This window comes from Sciurus carolinensis, chromosome 15 (genome assembly GCF_902686445.1).
Source record: "Sciurus carolinensis chromosome 15, mSciCar1.2, whole genome shotgun sequence".
Taxonomy (NCBI): domain Eukaryota; kingdom Metazoa; phylum Chordata; class Mammalia; order Rodentia; family Sciuridae; genus Sciurus; species Sciurus carolinensis.
In genome coordinates, this window is record NC_062227.1 from 78,671,361 (window position 1) to 78,698,486 (window position 27,126).

Sequence of the window (27,126 nt, forward strand, 5' to 3'; positions counted from 1 at the left end):
CACTGTGGCGCCGGCCAGATCCCCCACCTAGTGCCTGCTGAGATGGGCAGGCAAAGTGTAAGAACCAGAATGTTGGCCTTGCCTGAAAGTTTCTCCCTGAGAGGATCTGCAGGGTTAACGGGACTTCAGAGGACAGACCTGGCAGCCGCCACCCGTCAGGTGGTGAGAGTGCACCTTAGTGGTAACGACGCTTCAACACCACATGCCCTGCAGGTGCCACGAGGATGGGGCATTCTGGTAACCTCATTGCATTGTGGAAAGACGTTAGCCAAACCTGACTCATGAAATGCAAAGAAAACCTGTAGTTGATATAGCACTGGTATTAATTTCTTTGTTTTGATCATTTCACTGTGTTTAGGTAAGATATTAGCTGGGTGCTGTGTATATAAATACTTGGCTAATTTTGCAACTTTTCTTAAAGTCTAATATCAGTTCAAAGTGAGGACTTTTTTTTTTTTTTTTTTTTTTTTTTTTTCCTGCGGTACTGGGGATCGAACTCAACTGAGCTATCTCCCTAGCCCTGAGAACTTTTTAAAAAGGAAACAGGTCACTGGTTTCAGGCACCGCTGTACCAGCAGTTGGTATTTTTGTTGCTGGGTACCTCTTCACTCCCCCAACACTGCTGTGAGAAATGCATTCGCTAATCCTGGAAAAAGAACCACAGGGTCTTTACTCAGAAATGGGCTCATGATCAACTTGATCATGATCAAGTTGATCATGAGCCCATTGCAAGCAGTTCTTGCACCAAAGCGTGTAGCACCCTGCACAGCCCACTGGATCCACTAGAGGAATGGTCTCATTCAAGACCCTAAGATTAAAAATAGGATTTATAGCCACATGCGTCTAGCATCCAACAGTTGTAGAGTAGATGTAAGAAGCAACCACAACTTCTGAGATTGCACAGCCAGGGATGAGCCCATCCCCAAGGACCGAGGACAGACCTTGCTGGCAAGTGTGTGGCCACGGCCCAGCATCCACTGGGGGAACCACAGTGGTGAGCACTGACAGAATTTGCTGGAAATTGGCTCTCTGGAAAGCCAGGGAAAGCTGTGCACAGGGAAGCATCTAGCCAAAGGCATTCCACTGTGAAGCTCCCAAGGATGGTGTTAGGGGCAGCTGACGGCCTCCAGTGTGTCCAGTGTGTGCTGGACAGTGAGAACACAGGCAGGCTGTAAGAACCAGGAGTTTGTTCTAGTTCCTCTGTGGCTGCCTAATTCCAGAAATCAGTATAGAAAGTGTTCTCCTTATATGTACAGACTGCATTTAAAATATCAGTCTTTTTCATTAAAAAGTTGATATTTTGTCCCCTTGCTGACTGTTTTGACTTGGGTCAGAACTTGGATGGAGTCTCTCATACCCAGCACTTACTAGAACAGAATGGTGAATTGAAAGTCACTCAGCAATCATGGCCTCTTGTTAGTAGCAGGGTTCCCCAGGTCCCCCCTGCCCTGGGACATCTCTACCATATCGTACCATATTTCAGAAGCCAGACTTGTCTCTTCCTCCTTATGCTTTCTAACCCTGTCCTCCCCCTGCCCCCAACTAGTCCTTTCAGGGAAGCGATCCTGAGAACAATTGGATAAAATTTTACATGCATGGGTCACTCAATTGTCTATTGTCAATTGTTTCTCTCTCTGTCTTTCGGGCCTTTCACTTTGCACTTTCATGTGTCTAGTTAGGAGAGAAAAACTTTATTCGATGGTAATGATAAGTCTGTGATTCAGCAATGAATTGTTCTAGAAGTTGGTCTTGGGTGTGGAGCGCTTAGGGAAATCAACCTGGTTCTGCATTGTGTTCCCAGCAGGAAGCTGACCACTGAGAAAAACAACCACCTTGTCTGACTTAAAAGTGGCTGTGCCACATTCTTCAGCTATAAGAGAAAGAACCAAGTGAAGCAGCTCTGACTTGAAGAACATTGAGTGGACCTAGGCAAAGTCAAGTTCATTCTGTTCTTATCATTTTGGAACCTGTGTCAGAAAACGTTACACTAGAAATGACCAGGATCCTTTAACTACAGTGTATTAATTATTGAGAAGACTTGCACACAGTGAAGGTTTATGCTTTTATCCTTCATGTAAAAGTCTGCAAGGAACCCAGGGCTGGTGTGGTGGCCATGCTGTCATCCTGGGCCCAGGACCCTCCTGTTACACAGTAGATCTCTTCCACCCTGGGCTTCTTCTCAAGGACGGTTATCTGTCTGCCACCTCCTGCTGGAGCAGCCAGTGGAAAGAAGAGAAAGAGGGGGTCAAGGTAGAGTTCTTCCCTTAAAGAGCATAAGCCAAACTTAGCAGGTTTTTCTTCCATTTGCATCTTACTGTCTAGAAAGTAGTCACATGGCTGTCCACACCTGCATAAGAGGTAGGAAAAAGACCTGTCCAAAAATCCTGTGACAGTGTAGGAGAGGGAGAACAGATAGCAGAAGTCAGCTTTTAAGTTCCTCTATTATACCCTGATTATATTATGACACCTACCCCAAGGAAAAGAGATCAGAAGAATTTTTTAAAAGAAATGAAAACCACTAAGGAAAGGAGGGGATTAAACTGTCTCTGCAGATGGCATTTATATATATAGAAAACCCTAAAGATGCCACCAAGAACCTCTTTGTTCTAATAAACAAATTCAGTAAAGTTGGAAAATACAAAATTAACAATCAGTTGCGCATCTATACACTGAAAATAAGCTATCCAAAAAAAATTGAGAGATTCCATTTCTAGTGTTGAATAAAATACCTGTCTGTAAATTTAACCAAGGAGGTGAAAAATCTGTATAATGAAAAGTAAAAGACATTGATGGAAGAAATTGAAGAAAACAAATTGAAAGATATCCCATGGTCATGGATTGAAAGAATTATTATTACTGTGTTCATCGTACCCCATACAATCTACAAATTCAGTGTATTCCTATCAAAATTCTAATAGCATTTTTCACAAAAATTGAAAAAAATCTTAAAATTCATTGGTAAGTTATTATAGGAGCAGATACCTGGTAGGATGGGTCCACCCCCTTCTTTCTCTCCCTGCTCATGCCCCTCTCTTGTGCCTGTGTGCACACACTCTTGCTTTTCTGCCTTCTACCGTGGGATGATGCAGTAAAAAAGCCCTTTCCAGATGGTGGCCCCAGATGGTGGATCTTGTGTTTTCCAGACTCTAGAACTGTAGGAATAAAACTGTATTCTTCATGAGTTACCCAGTATCCGCTCTGATGTTCTGTTACAGCAGCACAACATGGACCATGACAATTAATTTGTGATTATTGTGTGTGTGTGTGTGTGTGATATAATCATATTATTCACTCAAATGTGTATCTTTGTCAAGTATATGTTTTTAAAAAGAATATATAACAGGAAATACTCTGGAACACACTTTGTTATCCATGTCTCAGGGAAAAAACGTAAACATCCATGTTAGTCCTGCCTGCTGGTCTTGGATGGGTGCACTGCTCCCTCTCAAGGTGACATCCCTCACACCCCACCGAAGCACCCAGGGAGTAGCTGCTGAAGGTGACCACCCACTCCAACAGTATCAGATGACTTCCAGGCACTATCTCATCCCAAATCTGTGCACATGAGACACACTGCTTCTTCTGTGATCAAATGGAAAGAAGCGTCTTTGTTTCTAGATGTGAATGGAACCACTGTGTCTGCTTCATCTTCTCCTGGGGGTGTGGTGGGTTGGACTCAGAGAGATTAAATGGGAGCATCTCTAGGCCCTGATGGAGCTTTTCTTCCACGTTCCTTGGAGGCAGAGGAACTGCTCCGGGCTTCAGACTCCAGCCTGATGGATCTCAAACTCAGGAGAATGGTGAGTAGGACCTGCAAGACTCAGAGCCCGCTGGATCAGGGGCAGCCGGTCCCCGGCCTAGGAGTGCACACAACACCCCTGCCAGCCAGCTGGGCAGGGAGATGCCCAAGATGCCCTTGGGCCTCTACTTACAGAGGTCCTCAAGCACTCCCCATCCCACCCAAGGATGTGGGGTGTGGAATTACTTTATCAGCAATACTTTTGGGTGGTTGTATGTTATTCAAAATAAATGGCAACATTTCCAAGCAGTTTATATTCAACTCCATCCTCAGACTTCTTCCACTCAGCACCATGTTTCCAAGCTTCACCACGGGGTAGATGTATTGGCACTCCGTTCCTTTTGTGGCCAAGTCGTACCCACGGCATGAAGGTGACACATTCCGTCTGTTTGTTAGTAGGTTGGATGTGGGTTGTTTCCTCCAGTGTGAATAGTTGGGTCCTGATTCTGTGTGGACTAAGTTTTCTTCTCTCTTGAGTGTGGCCAGGAGTAGAATTCCTGCATCGTGTTCTGTCATTTGAGAAACTGCAAGACTCTTCCACAGTGACTACACTGTCACGTTCCTGCCGCCAGCATTCCAGGGTTCCAGTTCTCCTTTTCCTCACCAGCTCTTGTCTTTGGCATCTGTTTTACTCTAATCAGTTGGCGTGCAATGGGGGCTCATGAGATTGCTTTGCATTTCCAGTGATGTTGAGTGTCTTCATGTACTTTTGACCAAGGAATCTGCATCTTTAACAGGGACCCTCCACCTCACTTCCCATTCAGAGGATTCTGACATGGCTCTGAGAACGTTTCCAAGTTCAATTAGAAAAGTCCCCCTGGGCTTTTGTTGTTTTATTTGGAGTGTGTTTCCTGCTCCAAGATTCTGAATCTAAGCCCAATTCTTATTTGGTTATCTAGGGCTCAGCTTGTTTCTAACTAAGAAATTGTACTGTTGATTTGTACAAGATAGGATCTGGCTTCCTCTTCCAAGCAGCCCATTAAAAGCTAGGAGAGAAAGAGAGATAATGGCCAGAAAATGCATGGACACTAGCGGCCAGTACTCTTCCAGTGAGAAGGTAGGATGCTCCCTTCTCAGAGAACAGCCCTCCTCGCCCAGCAGGGACGTTTGACCAAAGAGATTCATGACTGTTTCCACCCATATTTCGTTCTTTATATTCACAGACCCAGCTTACCACAGAGGAGTGCACAGGCTTCTCCCAGGCCTGTGTTTCTCCCTAGGTAGGTGCTGACTTTCTGACTTCCTCCCTCCCACCTGCCTGCACGCCAGCTCACAGCAGGTAGGGAGGCAGGGTTGCCAAGTTGGCTTCTTCACAGTTCCAGAGTGCCTTCCTGTCTCCAGTCCCAGCACGTGCTGGAGAGGACGGCCTACAGGGTTATCTCCATGGCTTCCTTCAGCAGCCAGGAAGCTTCTCCACTGTAGGATTGCTGCAACCAGCCCCGCATCGGTCCTGCTGGGGCAGACTGAGAAGCAAATGGCCCTGGGATCAGCAGTGTGACTGCAGCTTGGTAGCCACAGGCTCAGGTTAGCCATGGCATTTCCTGCTTGCCAAGGCTCAGTCTGCTCCTCCATCTCTTGTTTTAATGGAAAGTTTTAAACAAACTTAAAAGATGAGTGCAATAACCCTCCACATGCCTGTTAGCCATTCCAGCAAGTAGCAGCTCATGACCCGTCTTGTGTCACTGAAAGCACCTTCCAATCCCTTCTGCTTCCCAGATCATTCTAAAGCAAATCCCAGACGCTGCGTCATCCCATCTGCTGTTGTGCACATCAGCAATTCCATTAACACATTCTAAAACTGCAGTCATTCCTTCATATCAACAGATATGCCGTGGTCAAATTTCTTGCACTGTCCCATGAAAAATGCCTTTTTATAGTTGGTTTTTTAGAACCAAAATCCAAATAAGGTCAATGCTTCACATTTGTTTGGTGAACCTCTCAAATCTTTGCTGTTCTGGAATGTAACCCTCTCATTAGGGGAGTCATTTATTCAGGAAACCAGACCATTTTCCTACAGAAAAACTACAAGTATTTAATAGTGACTCAATTTTTAAAGTTTCTGCTTTATTTGATAGTATCTAACCTCTGGTTTAATTGTCCTCTCACCCCAGATAAGCAAATAATGTAATTATGAATGATTTTTCCTGTCATCTTCTGTTCATATTATCATCTGCATTTTATCACTTAGAAATTAATTTTCATCATCATAGACATATTCCTTTTGGAATGCCATGTCATGTTTTGGTAAGAATACAAGTGGCTCAGGTTGTTCAGTCTTATAAACCTGCTTTTTGACCCAGTGAAAATGCCTGAACTCTGCTCTGATCTTCTGGCTTGGCCCCAGGCTCCTGGAACAGGTGTCCTAGCTCAGCAAGTCCCCCACCAGTAAATGGCATGACAAGAGGAAGTGAAGGAGACTTTTAATGAGAACTGGAGAGCAAGTTGGGACAGTAGACCCCTGGCAGGGTCTTGACCCTCGAACACCTCAGTCTCCCCATCTGAGTCTCAGTCTCAGGATTGTCAGCTCGCTGCTGTCAAGTGCTCAGCACAGCACCCAGCCTTCACATATTTTGCTACTGCTCATAAAAATGTGAATTGGACCTTATTGCAGAAGGGCATGACTTCATTCTTCAACAAACGGTGGGAGTCCGCACTCACCAGTTCTCTCCACTGCTGTGTGCAGCCTGAGGAATGCTTCAGATTGCCTCAGCTTCTGAGCTTGACTTTATCTAATAAAGGGATGCCGACTTTCCTTCACCACAGTGGTTCAGCACGTCTGTTGTAGACAGTTTAGCAATTCTATTGATGAACAAACACATGATGTTCCAAGTCACTCATCGGGAATCCCACAGCAAGAGTTGGGAGAGCCTCATGAGTCCTTGGTCGAAGGGATGCACCCTCCATTGTCCACATCAGAAGCTTGCTGGTTCCAAAAGAGAGGGGCTGGGTGGGGTCCTCCTTCCTGTGGGCGGCCTCAGCCTGTGGCTCTGCCAGACCCCTGCACAGTTCAATGATGGCATGTACCCTGGCCACGGCTGGGAAAGACACAGCTGCCAGCTGCCCCCAGGGCGTGTTCTGCCTTCAGGCTGGTGCAGCCACCAAGCAGGCCACAGGCAAAGCGGCCACTCCACACCACAGAACCAAGAGGTGCCCCGTGGCCCCTTGACTCACACCCTGGGGGACGCGCCTCCACCCCAGGGAACTGGGGAGCCTCCAGGAGCCAAGACTCGCCTGGCGCTGGGACCTGGGCTCCTGGGGAGGTGGTGGGAGGAGAAGAGGGTTGGTGGTAGCTCCAGCTTCCAGCCTCAGAGGCTGCCTTCATCTGCCTGAGCCCTGAGACAGAAATGTGGGCATATCGTTCATGTGCTGGAAGCTGGACAAGCTGTTGTATTTTAGTGTCAGTGTTTCAGGGAAGACTGGAGAAGTGCTGCATTAGGGGACTTGAACCCAAAGAGCGCCCTGCTCCTTCCCAGCCCCTCACAGACTGAGACAAGCAACCCTACACACAAGGAGAGGAACTTCTGTCCCCAAAGCACAATGCCCCCATGTCCAGCTTCTCTCTCTCTCTTTCAGAAGATTACCACCCTCCCCCTTCAGAAGAGCACTGGTTGAAACAGAGGCAACTTTCAGGCTTCATGCATGGTCCAAAAAAGGACACACACTGTACTTCCGGTACAGCACTTCAAGCTGGTGACCCTGTCCCCTGCTGAACCACTAAGGAATGGGATCCAGAATGCCTTGGGGGAATGGGTGCAGGAAGAGGAGAGAGATGGTGTTAAGAAGTCTGCACAACGAAGTTCCCCACAGAACGGAGGTGAGAGGGAGACCCTGGTGCCACTCAGGAGTCGCCCCTGTGCCCTGGGCATTCCAGGTCCAGAGTCCATGCTGTTTGCCAATTTCAGTTTAACAGTGTGCCCTGGGCACACATTGCCCAACCTGTGCCTTGTACTGCAGGCCACAAGTCCACACAGGAGTGCTGACGTGGGCAATCACTTCACCCTAACCCTGGTCCTGCTGACGGCTCAGGGTTTGGATCTTGCACTCCTGGTGTCAGGACCACAGTTATGAATAATTCCCAGTCCTGGCCCTGGACGCTGAAGATTCCCAGGATATGGACATTTATGCCTTGTAAGGTTAGTGATTGGAGCATGCAACCTTTTCCATGAGACTATCTGGTCTTCAGCTTATCCCTGCTCTCTTCCTACTTGGTAAAGTCTGCATTGGGTAACAGGTAGTGCTTCATGTGGAGTCTGCATGTTGAGCACAGGACATAGGGTCAGGCATGGGGACATCATCTTCCAGGAAGCCAAATCCTTGTAGGCAAATTCTGATCAAGATACTGTACAAGTTCACTCTTGAAACTACAAACAAAGCAACTGCATGCACCTTAAAATTTTAATCAAAAAGGCATAGACTCAAAGCATAATAATGTCACTACTAAGAGATACAAGATGAAACATACAGTGATGATCTGGGGCTGAAGGTCCAGCTTTGCTGGCCACATCCTGAAGGAGTGAGAGTCCCACCAAGAGTAGGCACCAAAAGCACCCCAGACACAGAGGCAGGTAGAGCCAGCCCTAGTGCATGCATTCAGAGGCAGATGCCAACCCTCCAGCTAGCACCAGCCTTGGACCTGGACCTGAAATGGGCACCTCCAAGCACCAAGTGGAGGCCATTACAGCACATCTAGGCAGCAGTCATTGCAGAGAGGAGAACAATACACCTGCCTGCAAGTCAAGCCTGTGTATCCTAATGTACAACATAGGGGCAAGGAAAGGGGTGCTCCCTTTCTTGTCCATTTAAAGGGTCATGGTTGATATTCCTATGACAAAAGGCAGTTTAGCAAGAGAAAAGCATAACAGATTTATTAAGGTGTACAGGTTCACAGGAGCCTCACCGAATATGAAACCCAAGGAGAGGACCAGATGGTTGAAGCTTAAATATCCTCTTCATAGGGAAAGGGTGTGGGGGCTGCCAGCAATTCTAGAGGGGAGTAGGTGGATTTGGGGAGAAACGAATGAGCCCAAAAATATACAATGACTTGATACATAGGTCCTCGGGGCTCGGATTTTCAGTCTCTTCATCCATGATAGAAGTTTAAGCTTCCTTTTTTCATAAAATTTCAGTAAAAGGATTTTAGGGCAATTAGTTCCTCTTTGGTAGATCTGGAAATTCAGGGAAAACTCCTTTGTAGGCTTCAGAAGAGAAAGAGGATCAGAGAGGATCAAGAGACTAGGTGTGAGGAGTTTAAATCTGCTTCTGAGACTCTGAAGCTCAGCATGTCAAAACACCACACTTTGGGGTTCATTTTCTGAGCCCTCAAAATACAAGAGGCAAGCAAGAAGAAAAATAGCCCATAAAATTAATAGAAAAGTAGATTACTGTCACAGAAAAGTGTAGAACATACTTAAAACAGATACCACTGAAGTATGTTTAAAATGATCAAGAGAATTGCAAGCCTAATGCCCATGTAAAAAAATAAGAAATTATAAAACTTAAATAAGTACATATGAAGCAAGAACAGATGGATATGAAAACAATTGAGCATGAAAAATAGTCATCAAAATAGCTCAATAGGTAGTGTAAATTGTAGACAAGGCACAAAAACAGAGAACTAAGGAACTAAAATGCATTTGCCTGGGAGAATTTGCCAAGGACACAAAGCAGAGAGACAAGGAAAAAATTAAAAAAAAAAAAAAAAAGGGTAGGCCAGCTAAGATCTCTGGAGGAAACCAGATGATGAAAAGCTCCAGCTGTAGGAGCTCCTGAAGAAGAAAGTAGGGCCTGTCACAGCCGTTCAGGAGAAATGACTGTTTTACAGAATTAAAACAAGGGTTCAGTTTGAGCAGGAAAGCTGAGGACTGAGCAGGATGGACAGTTACATCCACAGTGAAACTGAGCAGGGATTACGAGGAAACTTGGTGTCCCGGGGGAGGGGACCAGGCTTCAACACTAGGCGTGGTGCTTTCCCACCACAGCTGTGGGGATACAGAGAGGGTCTCTGTTTCAGCTTTGAAGACCAGAAGAACTTGAAGGTGGAGACCCTTGGTGGCTGAAGAGAAGCCATGGGACACTGGGCAGCTGGAGAGCCATGGGCAGAGGCCGATTGTGGGTTTTCAGGAAACTGTGCAGACTCTTGAGACTGAAGGAAACATTGACTCATGTAGGAGCTGCATCTCCTACACAATGCTGAGAGAACTTCTTATGTTAATGAAAGGCAGCTACTCTGTGTCCTGCAGGGCTACGCACTTGGTCACTTGGTCATTCACTAAACACTGGGCGGGCCTGACTGCCAGGTACTGTGTGGGCACTCACAGATGTGGGAACAGGGAGACGGGGCCGCGGGCTCAAGGAGCGCATGATCACACCAATTGGGCAGATAATTTAGTAAACAAGTAAGAAAGTGCTCCGTGGTAATAAGGAAGGAAAAGCAAGTATGCTGGGTTGAAGGCTGCCCCTCTGAAGATTCGTGTCCACCAGGAACTGCAGAAGGTGATCTTATTTGGAAATAGAGTCTTTGCAGATGTGATATTAAAATGAAGTCAGCTGGTTCCGAGTGGACCCTAAATGTGAGGACTATCGTCTTCTAAGAAGAGGAGACACGAAGAGAAGCCGGCCACCAGATGATGCGGGCAGCGACTGGGTGATGCAGCCGCAGTCCCAAGGAACACCTGGATTTCAGGAGCTGGGGAGGCGGGAAGGACCCCCTCCACAGCCTTCAGAGGGACTGCAGCCTGGCCACACCTTGATCTGGCCTTCAGAATGTGGCCTTCAGACCGTGAGGAGAAACTCCATTGGTTTCATCTGCCCAGTCTGTGGGACCATGGCAGCCAGGACACGGAGAGGAAAGTCCCTGCCGTCTGTGTGGATCTGACCTTGCCCTTGCACGCTGAACTTCTCTTCACCACGAATAACAGCCCGTGGCCAAATTCTAGGAGTGGTGCCCTGGACTCATGCCTCCCTTATCCTTGGGCCTCACTTCTCAGCCATCAAGGGCAGCTAAAGCCCTGGGCTTTGACGTCAGAGCAATTTGCTCTGAGCTTAGGGGTTTGGAAGACGCACTCTAAAGCAAGTCAAGGTACTCACAGGTTTCTGGGATCAGAAGGGTGTTCTTCAGTGACCTCTGCATTTCCGTGCCTCCACCCTACTTCGCTCTGTCCGGAGTCCGGATCTCTGCTGACCCCAGCTCCCACTGGCATTGCTCTTCCTTCCTGCATCCACGTTCTGCCTGGGTCTCCTCTGCTGCTCAGAGGCCAAGCACCAGTCTCCCCTGCAGGCATTTTACATGCACACTAACACTTCAACACAGACATCGCTACAGGGAAACTCCAAGGACAGATGTGGGCAGTGGTGGGCTGGTCCAGCTGCTGGAACTCAAGGGGGCACCCACCAGCTTGAGCTTGCGCTGGCACACCACCCTCAACCACTCAGATTTCCACCTCCACCCCTCAAAATCAGAGGCACGCCCTGTTCTAGGTACAGAATCAGAAGCTTCCTGCCCATGAGGATCTCACAATCTGTGTTTGTTTTTTGTTTGTCTCAGCACTGGGGATGGAACCAGGGGTGCTTTACTACTAAGCCATATTACCGACCCTTTTTATTTTTCATTTTGAAAGAGTCTCACTAAGTTGCTGAGACTGACCTTGAACTTGTGGTCCTCCTGCCTCTGCCTGCTGAGCAGCTGGGATTATAAGCATGTGCCACACACTTAGCTACACAACCCAGCTTTATCTGGCAACAGTACTGTCACCCATGTAGTGTATTCAGTGTATCAACTTAGCTGATGAGAGAGACCTTCCTGGGGGGCATATTAAAAGAACAGGAATTTCTGGTTATTATTTGTCATTGTGTTCCAAGCTGCCTTATGTTTGCAGATGCTGGAAGGCTCTGGAAGTGGTGCAAAGCTGGGCTGTCTCTCTGGCTGACCTATATAGACCCCAATCCCTGACCAGACTGAAGGGGACAAAAGTGTCACACTGGAGGTGACACTGTGTGGTTAGCTCTGCCAGCATCTCACACTGACAATGCAACTTTCTCCTTCCCCACGGCCCACCCTCTAGAACCCCTCTCTCAGCCAAGGAGCCGAGGGGCCTCCTGAGCCCCTCTGGGCCTTGGGGCAAGTGTACTAGTTGCCAGAGAGTGAACACACACCCTCTCCTGCCAATCCTAACAGCACGAGGCAAGTACTATGGTCTCAGTAGGAGCCTGTTGCCAGCCTGAGCCAACCAGTCAGAAAGTGCTAGAGCTACGGTCCACACCAGCTGACCAGACCTGCAGAGCAGGTCAGACTCCCCTCCATGCCTGGCTTCTGGAGAACAGGTTCCAGAAGCTGTGCACAGTGCTCCTCGTGGCCTGCTCAGGGTCCTGGCCGAGTGTGTCCTTGGTTGGCACACCCAGACATCTGCCCACAGGGGAGGTGTGGCGGGCTCACCTTCGGTTCAGAAACGAGTTTTAGCCAAACCTGGCCTCAGCCCAAGCTGCTCTGCCATCACTCCCACTGGCCAGATCCCACTTGAGGGTGGTGCAGAAATCCACAGTTCTTGGGATTTTCTGGGAAACTTCGCTCTTAGGAGCTGCTCTCTTCCTCTGGTGCGACGTCCGGCTGCTCTCTGGGGGACTGCCCCCGCTGCTTCCTTCTGGACCTGCTGCCATTGATATGGGCAGGCATCCAGGCTCGGCTCTGCTTGCAGGGGATCTAGAGAATCCAGAAAAGCCTATTTTCTGTCATTGTTTTAAATCCTGTGCTGGTGAGACAAGCTAGGCTTTAACCTCATTTTTCTGTTATTCCAAGTTTGTCAAGCAGAAAGATGACAGAGCACTGTGTCACACACGAGCACGGGGTCCCTGGAGCACTCAACGAGGGGAACCCTGGCCCTGGAGTGCTCCTGAGCCCCGCGGTCTGTCCCTGCTGGAGACCAAAGCCTGGGATGCCTGCTCTCCTTCCCACTCAGCTCAATGTCAGCGCGGTCGCAGGTTTTGTCCCAGCGCCCCACTCCTGGCTTGCTTTTGACTGCTGTCTTGTGGCAGGAGACAGAAGTGTCCTTGTGGAGGTGGCCCACCTGGGGGCCACACAACAGGAGCACGTGGCATCAGGCAGGCGGGAAGCCTGGCAAGAGGAGGAGAGAGGAGGAGGAGATGTCAAAAGGCCGAGAAGACTGAGGACACACTGCTCACTTCCTCACTCTGGGGAAGGGTTAGGGCATGGGTGACAGACACGGCCAGGGTGTGGCCCTCCTCTGAAAAGTTTTAAAGATCTTCAGCACAGGGTCACTTGAGACTTCTGTTTCAAATCTAAGCGACCAGCCTGTGGGATCGTGTAGCTAAGGAAACACTGAGGCCAGACCTCTCTCTACCCAGTCCTCGATTCCAGACCCCCGAGTCGCCTTCCTGTCCCCAGCTCCTTTTTCTTCTTCCTACAAAGACAAAAGCCAGAATGACAGTTCTAAATCCCCAGATTTTCATTGGGTGACTAGTTCAAGACCAAGCAAGACTGTCACACAGAAAACAAACAGAAAAGTAAAGAACCGGGGAGGAGAGCAAACGGACAGAGCCGGAAATCCCACCCAGAGAGGATAAAGGCCATATTCATGGCCAGCATTGACCTCTGAAGCCTGGATGTCCAATGCACAGACCGCTCTGCGCAGCAGGCTTGGTGCCTGTAGGGAAAGGGAGAGCAACCGGGAAGGAGGTGGGGCCAGAGCATCAGCTCTGCGGTCAGGACAGCCTCTCCACCTAGGAGGCAGCACCCACCGAATCTAAAAGATTCTCTGTCCTTTCATAAATGCCGCTTTCCTTCTCTTCCTGTGACCTCTGTTTCTTTCTCTCATTTCTCTTTTTCTCTTTCATTGGACAGACGCACCAAGTAAACTTTTTGATGAAAATTGAATGAAAAATAAAAGTTCAAAAGCCTACACCATCTCAGAGTCTGCTTGGGTTTTCCTCAGTGCCCTGAGCTCTATTTCCTGCCACTCGGGTCTATAGTTGAGCTGCCCACCTGATTTATTTGCCGCCTGGCTGTTGACTGGGCCCAGAAGCTCCGCAGAGTGGGGCCTGGATTGGCGCATCAGCACCACCTACTGGTTCGTGTCTCAATCCGCCCATGAACAGCCCGGCCTTACTTTGACCTTGTTTTTAACATTCCTCATAATGATTTCTATTGTCAGATGAGTGATTGTGTTTGTGATTATGACTGTCATGCCTGTATTGTGATGGAATTCACGTACTTCACCCTTCACGCATATAAAGTAAGCAATTTGATGTTTTCAGTATATTCAGAGCTGTACCACCATTGCCACAATTTGGAAATACTCTTATCACCCAAAAAGAAACTCCTTCATTATCAGTCACTCCCCATCCCCCCAGGTAACCAGTGATCTACTTTCTGTCTACTTACCCTTCTGGACTTTCACATAAGTGGAATCATACAGTAGGTAGCCAGTCCACGGCTCATGACTTCTTTGTGCGTGGCTATTTCACTTGGCACAATGTGTCCAAGGCCCATCCGCATTGTAGCAAGTGTCACGACTTTATTCCTTTTCATGCCAAGCACTTCATCCATTGGTTGCCCAAATAATCTTTCATTATATGGACATTCCACAATTGATTCACTCATCTGCTGAGGGGCATTTGGGTTGTTCCAGTACCATCCCTCTTTCACACTGACTTGTCTTGGCACCCTTGTTGAAAGTCAATTGATCAGATATATGGGACTTTTACTTCCAGATTTTTTAATTCTATTTGATTCATTGCTTTTTATCTACACCCCCCTCCTCAAAGTTGCTCTCAGCCCGCTTCTTCTGTGAATATGGGGTTCTCTGTGGTGTCTCAGATTTTATGCAAGCTGAATCCTACCTAGCCTGAGAGTTCTGAAGCTGAACACCCTCTATCATTGCAGTGTCCACAATAGGAGGCACATTGCTTGGGAGCTGTTCTCCTTTTGACTGGCGATGTTTTATCCTGTGCTAAGGGACTTTTTGGCTAGGGAGGTACACCTAGCCTGTCACCAAGGATGTTGTCAGTAACCAGGATGCATGTGCTGTGTGCAGTTCCCCCTGAACTGACGGGGAAGTCAGTTCGAATACCCACCTTTGCTTGGTTGGGGCCCAGAGACCAAGGGACAGTGCAGGACTGGAGTTGGCTGTGGTCAATGGTGTTTGAAGAACAGGAACAAGTGATGGAGAGACCCACACATGGTGCCCTCCAGTCCCTGCACTGTGCCTGCAGAGGCAGGTAGACCCTGCCACAAAAGCCCAGGGAGGCCAGGTGAACTGCTGGGTTCATCTCAAGTTCTTGAAAGAGTTTAGAGCAAGCAGTGACAGGATCTAACCCACTTTTAAAAGTTCACTCGGCTACTCTGTTGGGAGTGAGTGCAGGGCTCTCTGAGAACGGTGATCGAAGTGTGAAACGCTCAGTCTCCTGTCATCCAACAGACTTGCTGACCCGCCGTCGTAAGGTAGGCAACCTCACCACGAGGTCTTACGATGGGCAGCCTCTGAAAGTGGGCGCAGTGACCCCCCTTGGCCAGGACAGTGTAGGACTGTTCCTTCCTTTCTGTTTGAAGGGAGTGGCACTTCCCAGGGACTTCAGACTGACCTCATGCTGGACCCTGTGACATTATCAGGCCCAGAGCACCAGGTCAGGACCCAAGAGAAGTCCTGCATTTCACAGACCTTTGATCTCTGTAGGACACAGAACTCAAACCCAAATGAAGGGCCATGGTCATGAGTTGGCCACAAACGTTGGTGTTGCATCCGACTCTCCTGGTGCCCCAAACCCATGCATGTGCAGGTAGGGATGGAACCCCCTTCACGCCCTCTACTCCAGCCCCTGCAAGCACGCGTGAGCACTCCTGGCCCCTGCTGGGTAGTAGGGCTGCTACACATTGTGGGCTCCTGAGGAAGCATGTGTCCAGTGTCTCCTGCATCTCTAGACTCCCTGGTGTCCCTGAGAGCACCTGCACATTTCTGGTGCTAAGCGCAGAGTATTGAGTTGGCCTCAAACGCCACACCAGTTTGTCTAGCACTATGTTTTAGGCAGCAGACTCTACAGACTTGCCTTCCTCTTTTAGTCAAAGGAGAAACATGATGATCATGTTTATTTTAGAAAAAAATTAACAGGAAAGGGAATACAAAGGGATTTGCGTCCACCGTGTGCCAGGCAGTTAGACCCAACAACTAACTGTCCCGCGGTGCATGCCCCAGGTGCCACTCGAGGGGCACGTGTCCGCACAGCACTGGAGACAGACAAAGCCGCTGGACCTCAGAGCCGCAAGGCTCCAGGGCCCATGCTTGTCCTTCACCACAGAGGGGCCCGAAAATCTACTCCCAGACGATGGAATGGTGTGCCTCATTAAAAAGGAATGAGCTGCCAGGCATGGAGAGATGTGAAGGAACCTCATGAAGTGAGAGGAGGCGGTCTGAGTCGCGTGCTGCGATTCCAGCCCCACGACCCGGGAGCAGCAGAGCATGGGGACAGTGCACAGACCAGCGGTTGCCTGGGCGAGGGCGGGACCAGAGCAGAGCACCCAGACTGGGTTCAGTGAGTGCCCTGCGAGGGACTGGCTCCTGAGCGGGCGCCACTGTGCTTGTGTCCAAGCCTGCGGGACGCACGGTACTAGAGGGAGCCCCAATGCCATCGCGGATGTCGGGCTGCGAGGACGTGCCCGTGTGGCACACTGATAACAGGGGAGGCTATGTGTGGGGGGGCAAGGTGAAAGGGGGAGATCTCTGGACCTTTTACTCAATTTTATGGGAATCTTGAACTTTAAAATCTATTAAGAACTACATAAAAACCCAGAAGGGAGAATTGGTTTGGGAGAAGACACTTATTTTTCTCTGAAGCTGGAGATCTTCCCATCCTGGATCAGTGTTTTCTGCTCCACCTGGCTCTGCATTGGCCTCTGGTCCCACCTGACTGAGCAGAGGTAGTCTGGGGGCAGTCTTGGGCACCTTGCCAAGACTATGCCTCTGTGTTCAGAGACCGCACCCCTGAATGGGCTCTTCCCAACCTAGGTGATGAGTTCAAGGGACGCCTCCAGGTAAGCCTCATATTTAGAACAGGAAGGACCAGCACGTGGTGAGTTTGGGAATCACCGAGTCCACCAAGGTTCTAGGTATGATGCTGACTGTCCCCTGGTGACCAACTGGACTCTGATTTAGGAGCCAGACCCACTTTTCTGTTGTAGGAAAACAGGGGACAGATTAACACAAGGTCAGTCTTGTTATTTTAGACCCTGAAACTCCATCTTTGATCATTTTTAAGTGAGTTATTTTATATTACAAAATCATGATGCTTTTAATCTTTAGGTGTCTACCTTCCCATGGGTGAAGGTGAGTGGGAGAGAGAGTGAGGAAGGACTGAGGCAGGAGAAACCTTGAAGCCCCCCTGGAGACCTGCCCCCAGCGGACTGCAGCTCCACCGAGGGGAGAAGTTGCTGGTGTCCCTCCCCCAGCTACACCCTGTGCTCCTGGGCTTTGGCTGGCAGCTCCCACGGGCCGTGCAGGGCTCTGGGGTTCCTGCCGCCCGGGAGGCGCTCAGCTCACTTTGCCAGGGAACATGTGGGGCCAGGGAGAACGGCCTCTCCCAGGCACACTGCCTGTACAGACAGAGTCAGCCCACAGGAGAAGGCAGTGGTGGGAGAGGGAGGAGGGATGTGAGCAGAGGCCAGCTCCTGGCAGGTCCCTCATTTGGAGGCAGTAGGGAGAAGGGAGCCATGAGGGGCAGGGAGCCAGAAAGTCAGAGCCAGGGCCAAGGCCAGGGGCTGTCCCTTAATGCCATTATTCACAGGGAGGGGTGTGAGTTTCTTGGCTTGCTTGCTTTCTGGAGTACTCCAGTTGCTCAGCTGGTGGGAAGAAAGCCCACGGTGCTGCAGGGCTGCAGGCATTCCCAAGTGATTCCTCACAGAAGGCTTCTCAGGGCTGCCGCTGTTTCTGTTTCTCCCCCCACGTCCCTCTGCCTCTGCCCCTCAGGCAGGACGCAGAGCACTGATCTTCCTATATGGGGAGCAGAGCCGCAGAATCGTCACGTCGCAGGAATAACCTGAGTCACTTGCCTTGCACATGAGCTCGTTGACTTGGTTTCTGTGTTATTAAAACCCTTGAGCTGTGAAAATGTGGCATCTGGGGAAAGATGCCGGACAAAGCCCGTTTCTAGTTCCACCGCCCCCTGTTAGTCCACTGCAGCTGACTGGGATGGCAATCAAGTGTTGGGTAGCAGCCTTCCCAGAGCACTCGAAAGGTCAAAAGTCCAAAACTGGTACTTACTTGAATGTCCCCATCAACCACTGACAGGCCGCGTGTCTGCTGGCGCTGCTGCTGCTGCTTGAGGGAGGCATGTTCTCCGAGTCCCCTCCGCCCTCGGGGCTGCTGGAGAAGCTGTGCCAGTACATCGATCTCCACCAGGATGAATTCGTGAAGGTAGGAGAAGCTGCACTCACATGCGTGGGTCACACCCTCTGGGACCTTTTGTGCCAACCTGGCTCCATCTAAACTGCCTGCGGCTCCTGGGTGAATCGGATGATCACGGTCCATCAGGTCTGCGGAAGAGCCGCCTCTTGCCACCCGCCCCTCCTGGAAAGGGCACTCTGTCCATCCCGGGTGCATTCATCTACAGTGGCACTTTAGAGATGACCAGCAACTCTGTGGAGCTCAGTCTTGTTCTGGCCCACTAGCAGTGCCACCTGGACCCTGGTGAGGTCCAGACAGCTGGGCACTGTTTGTGGTGCAGTACAGTGGGCAGGGAGCACTTGGTCTCCTTTTCTATGGCCCTGCTTCCTGCCTTACTCACCACACAGCTGGGCACATGGGATGGGCACAGGGGGAATGGGGAGAAAAGGGACGAGGAGGAGGGGAAGGAGGAAGACCAGGGAGCAAGAAGGGAGAGGGACGAGTGGGTGAGAGGGTGCAGGCACCTGCTGTGCCCACCCTACCACTGGGCCGCTTCCCTCTGCCTCCCTTCCCCTTCCTTTTCCTTCCCCTCCCTGGGTGTTGGGCCTGTGACCCTCCCCAGCTGAGTGTTGTTGTTTGTGCTCACCAGCCTGGGGGCCCTGGGGGCCCACTGGACTTTATCCTCCAAGCCCCCACCCTGTGTCTGATACATACATGATAGGTGTTCGATACATGTTCATTGGATCAATCAACCAATTTTGGGAATATTATCATGTAAACAGATGTGAAACCTTCCTGTTTCATGCTAATGGCACAAAACTGAATATCCAGACTGGTTTTCCTGAGCTTGACCTTCACATAATCCTTCTTTTTACCAGACAGAAAGCCTGCTTGGATCTTCAGAACCCAATTGGGTTTCCAGAGTAGGTTGGAATCAACAGGGATGAAAAGTGGTACCTGATGGGGTGAAGGCTGATCTGGGCTTTCAGGCACGGCATCCCTTCCCAACCTCCTTGAACACACTCAGGCCCACTCAGGGTGGAGAACCCTACAACACCTGCTGAGGTTCTGCTGAAAAATGGGAACACGGTTTTCCTTAAATAAGTTCCCTTAAAATAAAAGTAAAAGTGTAGCCACCAGGAGAGAGATCAAAGTACAACACATTAGGAAGTGGAGTTGAGATCAAGTGGGGTGGGGATCAAGGGGGTAGAGATCGAGGTGGGTGGAGAACAAGGTGGGTGAATATTAAGGGGAGTATTAAGGGGGGATTGAAATCAAGAGGGGTCCAGATCAAGGGGGGATGAGATCAATGGGGGATAAGATCAAGCTGGGTGTAGATGAAGGAGGGTGGAGATTCAGGGGTGGAGATCAAGGGGGGTAGAAATCAAGTGGGATAGAGATCAAGGGGGTAGAGATCAAGGGTGGTATAGATCAAGTGGGGTGGAGATCAAGGGTGGTGTAGATCAAGTGGGGTGGAGATCAAGAGAGTGGAGATCAAGGGTGGTGGAGATCAAGGGGATGGAGATCAAGTGTGTGGCGATCAAGTGTTGTGGAGATCAAGGGTGGTGAAGATCAAGGGGGTGGAGATCAAGGGGGGTGGAGATCTAGGGTGGAGGAAATCAAGGGGGTGGAGATAAAAGGGGGGTCAAGATCAAAAGGGTGGAGGTCAAGGGTGGTGGAAATTGAGGAGGTGGAGATCAAGGAGGGGTCAAGATCAAGGGGGGTCGAGATCAAGGGGGTGGAGATCAAGTGGGTGGAGATCATGGGTCATGAAAATCAAGGGGGTGGAGATAAAGGGGGGTCAAGATCAAGGGGGTGGAGATCAAGGGTGGTGGAGAACAAGGGTCATAGAGATCAAGGGGGGTCAATATCTGTAGCTTTTCATAAAATAATACTATCCCAGGAGGAGTGAGCCAGGTTCCAACAAGGAATGTGAGATCATCACTAATAACTCCATGTTAGCTGGTGCTTACTGAAGAGGCATCTGGTGCCTCTTCACCACGCTGGTCCTCTCTCAGTGTGACAGCTCATGGCTGCCATGTCCTGCAGTTAGGGAGCACCGCCCTACGGGACAGGTGAGAAAAGCGAGCCCGAGAGAAGAAGGGTCATCAGAGCCACAGGGCTGGCACAGACTGAGTTACCCCGGTCACACTGCCTACCAGGCCTGAAGGAGCAGGGAGGGGCCCACCACTTTCCTCCGCCTATGCCACCCGGTCCTCCGTCCTAACCAGCGCCTCTGGCCTCAGGTCTTGATTAAACCCCAGCTTCTCTGTCACCTCTGAGTGTCACCAAGCACAGTCTACAGGACTTCCTGCACGGAAGGCACCTGGGGATTAGTGGGTCCCTGCCCTTGAATCGCCCCCACCCAAGGGGATGCAGGACCCCCCACGCTAATGCCCTCCCTGCCTTTCCTCACAGACGCTGAAGGAGTGGGTGGCCGTTGAGAGCGATTCTGTCCAACCCATGCCTCGTTTCAGACAAGAGCTCGTCCGGATGATGTCCATGGCTGCTGATACGCTCCGGGGTCTGGGAGCCAGTGTGCATTCCGTGGACTTGGGCTCTCAGCAGGTGCCCGTGGGCAGGCTGCCTCCTGTTAGGGAACCACTTCTGTGGCCATCAGTCATGGCTTACCCTGCTCCTCACTCCAACCTCCCAGAGTGCCAATTCCCAGAAAGGATGAGGCACACCCCACTGAGACTGTTACAGACTCAGAGCAGGCCTGGGTGGGGTGGGGGTGGGGGTTAGAAGCAAAGGGAGGAGGTGAGAGAAGCAGGTAACAGTGCTATGGAAAGGCCCGCCGCTGCACTTGAGGCACATCTCAACTCAGTTGTCCTTTCCCTTAAATTCATATGCAGCTCTCTCCAAGGGTCATAGGTAGAACTGCATTCTTTCCTCAGAATCATTACTTAAAACTGCCATTGCAACCCTGATGGTGACCCTAAGCCAATGCCACTCATTCCCAATGACAACCCTATGCCACCCTTCTCCAATGGCAACCCAAAGCCCAAAGTCACCAATTCCAATGGCAATCCTAAGGCCCAATGCCATCCAATCCCAGTGGCAATCCTAAATCTAAGCATCCAAGGTCACCTGCTCAGCATGAAGAACTTCTGAGTGATCCAAGTTTTCCAGGATTCTACTTTAAGCCAGTTGATTTCTAAGTTCTTATTGAAGAATGCATCCTACTGACTATAGGATTTGTCAGTGTGTAACTAAGGAAGTACTTTGCTTTTAATTATGTTTCATATTTTTATTAAAAGTATCCAATGGTACCCATTTTAGAGATGGAGAAAGCAATGCTCAGAAAAATGACATAGGCTCTTCAGGGACCCAGGAATAGAATGGAGAGATTTCTAACATCATGTTCTGAGCTTTCTGGAAGAACCACATAGAGATGTTTGAACTATGTGATCCATTACCCTTCTGCAGCTGCCTGATGGCCAGAGTCTTCCCATACCTCCTGTCATCCTGGCTGAACTGGGGAATGATCCGAAGAAACCCACCGTGTGCTTCTATGGGCACCTGGATGTGCAGCCTGCTCAGCAGGGCGAGGGGTGGTTCACGGACCCCTACACGCTGACGGAGGTGGACGGTCAGCAGCATGCTTATTCCTCAGCACCGTACTCATCTGTGGATAGGGCTTGCTCACAAGGGTCAAGAATTGAAAATGTGACTCTGTCCCCAGGCTCCTGGTCTTTCGGTGTCATTAAGAGTGAAGGAAGGGGTTGGGGACATAGCTCAGTGGGAGGGTGCTTGCCTAACACACAGGAGGTCCTGGGTTCCATCCCCAGCCTGCAAATAGCAACAACTACTAACTAAAGGGTGAACGGAGGCCTGGGGCATAGCTCAGTTTGCGCGAGGCGCTGGGAAGACTGCTGTCAGAGTCACCTGGTTGGCTCCTTGGGGCTGGTTTTCTTTCATTTAAGAAAGAAACTAAGAAGCTCTGTGCCCTGCATGGGGGCTTTTGGGGCCTGAGTAAAATTGTTGTCTAGGTGACGACTTTCCTTTTATTTTTTGGTACCAGTGCTCAACCACCAAGCCACACCCCAGCCCTTTTAAAATTTTTCATTTTGAGACAGTGTCTCGCTAAGTTGCTTAGGACCTCACAAGTTGCCGAGACTGGCTCTGAGCTTGTGATCCTTCTGCCTCAGCCTCCTGAGCTGCTGGGACAACAGGCTGCACACCCAGCTTACCTTTCCTTTTTTAAAATGTGATTGTTTCCTTTTATTAGGGCACTATAGCTATGCCTAGTAGCTGAGTTCAGCTTGACAAAATCATACTTGCCTGGAATTTAATTTACTCCATTTCAGTTCCCTGTGCCCCCCTTCCCTCCCTTTCTGTCTCCCCGTTTTCTCCTTCCTCTACTTTACTGGTCTTCGTTTCACTCACTTATTTATTTTTTATGGCTACGTTATAGATATGCATGCAGTGGAATTGCCTGTGGTGAAACTGCACGCTGCACACAGTGTGATTCTGTCAGGTTCACTCTGCGTGCCCTCCCCTTTCCCATTCCGCCTCCCTCCATCTCCTGCTCCACGATCTTCCCTTTGTCTTTTTGATGTCCAGCTCCCCTCTTCCCCCTTATTTTCCTCTAGTTCCTGCTCAGGAGGGGAAACACTTGACCCTCTGAGTCCGGCTTATTTCACTTAGCATGACGATCTCCAGTTGCAGGCGTCCTGTGACCTGCAAATGCCCTAATTACACTCTTCCTTATGCCTGAGTAAAACTTCATTCGCACCCTCTCCTTTTTAAAAATACCAAATATAATTTGTATTTTATGAAGAAAAGAAGAAAAGCTGATAGAGATGCACAGACCGTTTTCATTCTTCCCTCAACTGTAAAACTCTGGAGCACGCGGCTCCACACGGGCCTTCTGCAGCCACCCTGGGTCCCCTTAACAAACATGGTGGAACCCCTGGTTCTGGAACTGAGGCCAGTGGAATCCATTTATTTAAAATCAGCTTATTTCGTCTGACTAGCTGTTGCCATGTGGTACATAAAAAATCACGCTTGGCAATTTCAGAGAAAGATGTGTGCCCGGAATATTAGAAAGTGTGGTTAAAGTATTGCCCATGAAATCACATGGGTTTTCAACTCTCTCAGCTTGGCAGAGGTGTCAATGCATTTTTAAAATCTTTCTCCTATTTTTAAAGGGAAGCTGTACGGACGAGGATCAACAGACAACAAAGGCCCTGTCCTGGCTTGGATTCATGCCGTGAGCGCCTTCAGAGCCCTAGAGCAAGTAGGTGGCCAGCTGCAAGGTGGGGGATACCAGGCTGAGTCGCCCTCCGGGGACAGTGAACTTGTGTGTGACTCGCTTCCCGGCGCCTTGGGAGGCGCATGCTCCCTTACCCCCGGCTAACAGATGGGCGAGGAAGGCTTGAGAACCTAGGGACCTTGCTCAAGCAGCCCAGCCGGTGGCAGCGATGTGCCCTGAGCGTGGTTCCAGCCTGTGCCGTCAAACACCTTGAAAACAAAACACCACCTTGATGAGCCTGTGACCACGTCACTGTCTGCTGCAAGTTGTCTTTTTCTAAACTCTTTGTCTTTTTAAAAACATCTTCTTTTCCTTCGTATCATAGGGCGTGATTTTGTTCACAGGGGTGTACATGCGTTTTTTAAAATGCATTACCGACTTTATGAGTGATGTAGGCAGAAATCTCGGCCGCCTGACATTCTGTCTGAATCCTTAGGCCTTTTCCCTAACAGCCCGGATTGGGGTTATGGAGGGAAAGCCAGGAGCAGCTTTGGGGGTGAGCCCACTCTTTCTGGCCACTAGAGGACATCACTGCTGGGTCTAGGTTTGTGTCTTTTTTCCGGGGCGGGGAGTACTAGGGATTGAACCCAGGATCACTTAACCACCAAGCCAAATATTTAAATATTTTGTTTAGAGACAGTGTTTCGTGAGTTACTTAGGGCCTTGCTAAGTTGCTAAGTTGCTGAGGCTGGCTTTGAACTCATGATCCTCCTGCCTCAACCTCCCAAACCGCTGGGATTACAGGCGTGTGCCACCGTGCCCAGCTAGGTCTTTAACTGTCTCATGCCTTGTTCTCACAAGGATGGTTTTGTCTTCAACCAGTCTTTCCTCCTAAGGAATGTGCTTAGACTCCCACTGAGATCAAATCCAGCTGTGTGGCCCTGGGCAAGTGACTTAATCTCTCTAGCCCCTGAACCCCGTTCTGTAGAATGAGTCACTGATTTGAACTGTCCTTTTGCTGCCACTCCCACTGCATGTGGACGTGGCCTGTCTGGATGGTACAAGCTGAGGCCGGGAGACTGGCCCTCCTCACTCCCCAGGGAACGTGGGCACCTGCTGGTCAGGTTCTCGCCACTGTTCCAGGCCAGGAATGGTGTGGGAAAGGGCAGACACTCACTCACCCCAGCTCCCAAGACTCCTCCCCAAGGAAAACCAGCTGCTAGCTGCTCCCTGGACTTTACAGTAAGGGGACACTGAGCTCCAGGCATGGCAAGCGTCCTAGGGCTGAAGGGCAGGCTCCAAGCTCCTGCGGACTCGTGCCTCACTCCTAGTTCACACAGGAGCCCTGGGACAAGCTGAGATGGCCTCCGCATTCCAGGAAGCTCCCCAGGGCTCTGGACCAGTTTCTCTTCTGCCCACACCCAGCTTACTGGGTGCCCATTACTGAATGTTCCTTGATGTGCAGTTTTGGACAGGAAGTCTGATGCCAGCAATTTTTAAACGATGGGATTGACACTTTACACAAAGACTCAGAAGTAGCTGATGTAGACGTTGTTCAGTGTGATATGATCACAACAAGGAGGCCTTGTGCTGGCTTCATGGGGGGTAGAAGCTGTGAGGAATTAGATTTGATCCCACGGAGCATTCACGATGGTGCAGAAGGATTTTAGGATTTTGCGCTAACCTTAAAAATCTACAGCCTTTCTGCCTTTCCCTCCTCTTACATTCTTGGGTAATTGCATCAAGCGCATTCAACAATAAATATTTCAGAGGATAACGGGGCCCATTTGTTGGGATGATGAGCAAAAGAGAAAATGGCTCCATTAACAGAGCTGACCCTGCCCATCTTTCCCACGCCGGACAGGAATGGGTGCACCTTCTGAGGGAGAGGAGGTTGGCCTTCAGTCTTGTTGGTTCATCTCACCTACGTGGGACAGCTGGGAGGAGGCTCAGTCGCGGGCACTGAACCACAGGGCGAACACGACCGTGAGGGACCGCCAGCTCTGCCCAGGCCCCCCGGCAGAAAGCTCCACTAGCACCTCTCCCGAAGGGTGCCCACCAGAGCAGACGCCAGGGCTTCTGTCCCAGGAGTTTGCTTTCTCCTGAGACGTAGGCCTTGAGAAGGGAGGTAACCCCTCAACACCTTTAGCTCCCTGAGAGAGATGAGCTCAGTACTTAGAACACGTCTCTGCTGGGTCCTGCTGATCACTGCAAAGTTGTCTTCCTATCCATCACGCCCGCTTAACTGAACAGCCCTGAACGTGTAACGTGGCCTAACTTCTTCCACCCCTCTTCCTCACTCACCTGCCTTCCTTCTATCATATTCATAACCAATGCTTATTTTAAGACCCCCATGTAAAGGTAAAAATCTGCTTTGATTTTTAACTCAACTCTGAAAATTACATACCTACAACAAAACATAGGGGAGAGTCTCTACCCGTGGAAGTCTGCTACTCTCTCCGAGCCTCATGACCCTCATTAAGGGGAACAAGAAACAGCTTTCCTGAGAAGATTAAACGAAGAAACACATGCAAAGGTCCAGTTGTGGGACCAGGCCCTTCCTGAGAACCAATATTTTCCCTCTTCCCTCCCCTCTTCCTTTTCTTCTTGCCTACCACTTACCTTTCCTCACAGGGATATATCACTAGTGGCAGAGTGGGCATTAATATTCAGATCTCATGGGTAGGAAACTGAGTCACCTGTAAGTGACATGTCTTAGTTACCTGAGGAACAGAGCATACCCAATGCAGACTTGGTGACTGGTTCAGTTGTCCCACAACACTTAGTCGTCATTGATTGGGTTTATGTTTTATTAAATGTGATTTGCCAGCAAATTCTCAAAATTTCCAATCACATCTCAGCAATTGTGCTCATTAAGTGTTAATAAGGAACCTTTGAACATTTCGGAACTTGAGCTCTACTTCCTGAGATGCACAGTGAGTGATTAACACATTTAAGCAAATCATTATCCCAAAATGCCCTTATCTAGCAGAATGACTGAAGGTCACTTATCTTCTAACACACAACCTGCATTTGTTGACCCACCACGAGCCAAGCACTTACTAGGACTGATGAGCGTGTTTGTGCGTGCCAATCATCCACACCTAATTACTGCTCAAGTTCTGTGCTCTAGCAAAAGACCTTGATCTCTTTTCTTAATGTGGCTCTCAAAGATATGAAGCTGTAAATTATACAGAGAAAAGAGGATCAAAACTGGATGGGAAAAGAAGCATGTTGTAAAAATTTTAAAGGAGCTGTTCTATGCCCTAATATTAACTAGAGAAAAACTCAAGTTCCTTTTTGCTCCAAGATCAAAGCCTTTGAATAAGTTAAAAGGCAGATTGAAATCATAGCTGAATAATAACAGATACTGGAAATAAAAATTATCCTGAGGCTTAACAATCTTTCAAAGGAAAAAAATTCTAATTTACCATATGCAGAAATGTGAGGACAGAAGAGCAATTTGTAATTGAGTAACCTTTCTTTAGAAGTTCCTTTTGGGGAGAAGGAAGAAAATGCCACCCACCCCCCACAAGAACTCAGAAAAGCCCAGTACTGCAAATGTTGCTTTTTCTCTAGAAATTTCTTCTTCAAATTCCATATTAAAGCATTAAGTTCATGGGTCATATTGGACTTCATTCACTAGGCCTTATGTTGCATTTTCCTCTGCAATCTCGAAATCTCGGTTAGAATGTCATTGCTGTAAACAGAGATGCTGGAAATGTAAATGTTCCATATGTTGAATG

The 27,126-nt window shown here is 49.4% G+C and overlaps 1 protein-coding gene and 1 long non-coding RNA gene across 5 annotated transcripts in view; one reads left to right on the top strand and one right to left on the bottom strand.

Annotated features, from left to right (window-relative positions):
• The first annotated feature begins 3,668 nt into the window (after nucleotides 1–3,668).
• Cndp1 (carnosine dipeptidase 1) overlaps nucleotides 3,669–27,126 on the top strand; it is a 38,815-nt gene continuing 15,357 nt past the window's right edge. For 2 of the 4 annotated variants that reach the window (XM_047526900.1, XM_047526903.1), the window contains exons 1-5: nucleotides 3,669–3,800; nucleotides 18,088–18,213; nucleotides 20,602–20,751; nucleotides 21,613–21,775; nucleotides 23,337–23,425. In XM_047526900.1, coding sequence (XP_047382856.1) covers nucleotides 3,690–3,800; nucleotides 18,088–18,213; nucleotides 20,602–20,751; nucleotides 21,613–21,775; nucleotides 23,337–23,425 — 639 coding nt within the window. In that variant the 5' untranslated portion in view covers nucleotides 3,669–3,689. Of the gene's footprint in view, nucleotides 3,801–7,372; nucleotides 7,614–7,778; nucleotides 7,933–18,087; nucleotides 18,214–20,601; nucleotides 20,752–21,612; nucleotides 21,776–23,336; nucleotides 23,426–27,126 lie in introns of those variants that run through there. The other 2 variants (XM_047526901.1, XM_047526902.1) reach the window with 2 other exon arrangements.
• LOC124965749 (uncharacterized) lies at nucleotides 8,468–12,438 on the bottom strand. The gene is made up of 3 exons (XR_007105225.1): nucleotides 12,231–12,438; nucleotides 10,886–11,069; nucleotides 8,468–9,988 (listed from the first exon to the last, which is right to left on the bottom strand). It is a non-coding gene; the product is annotated as an uncharacterized LOC124965749 (long non-coding RNA).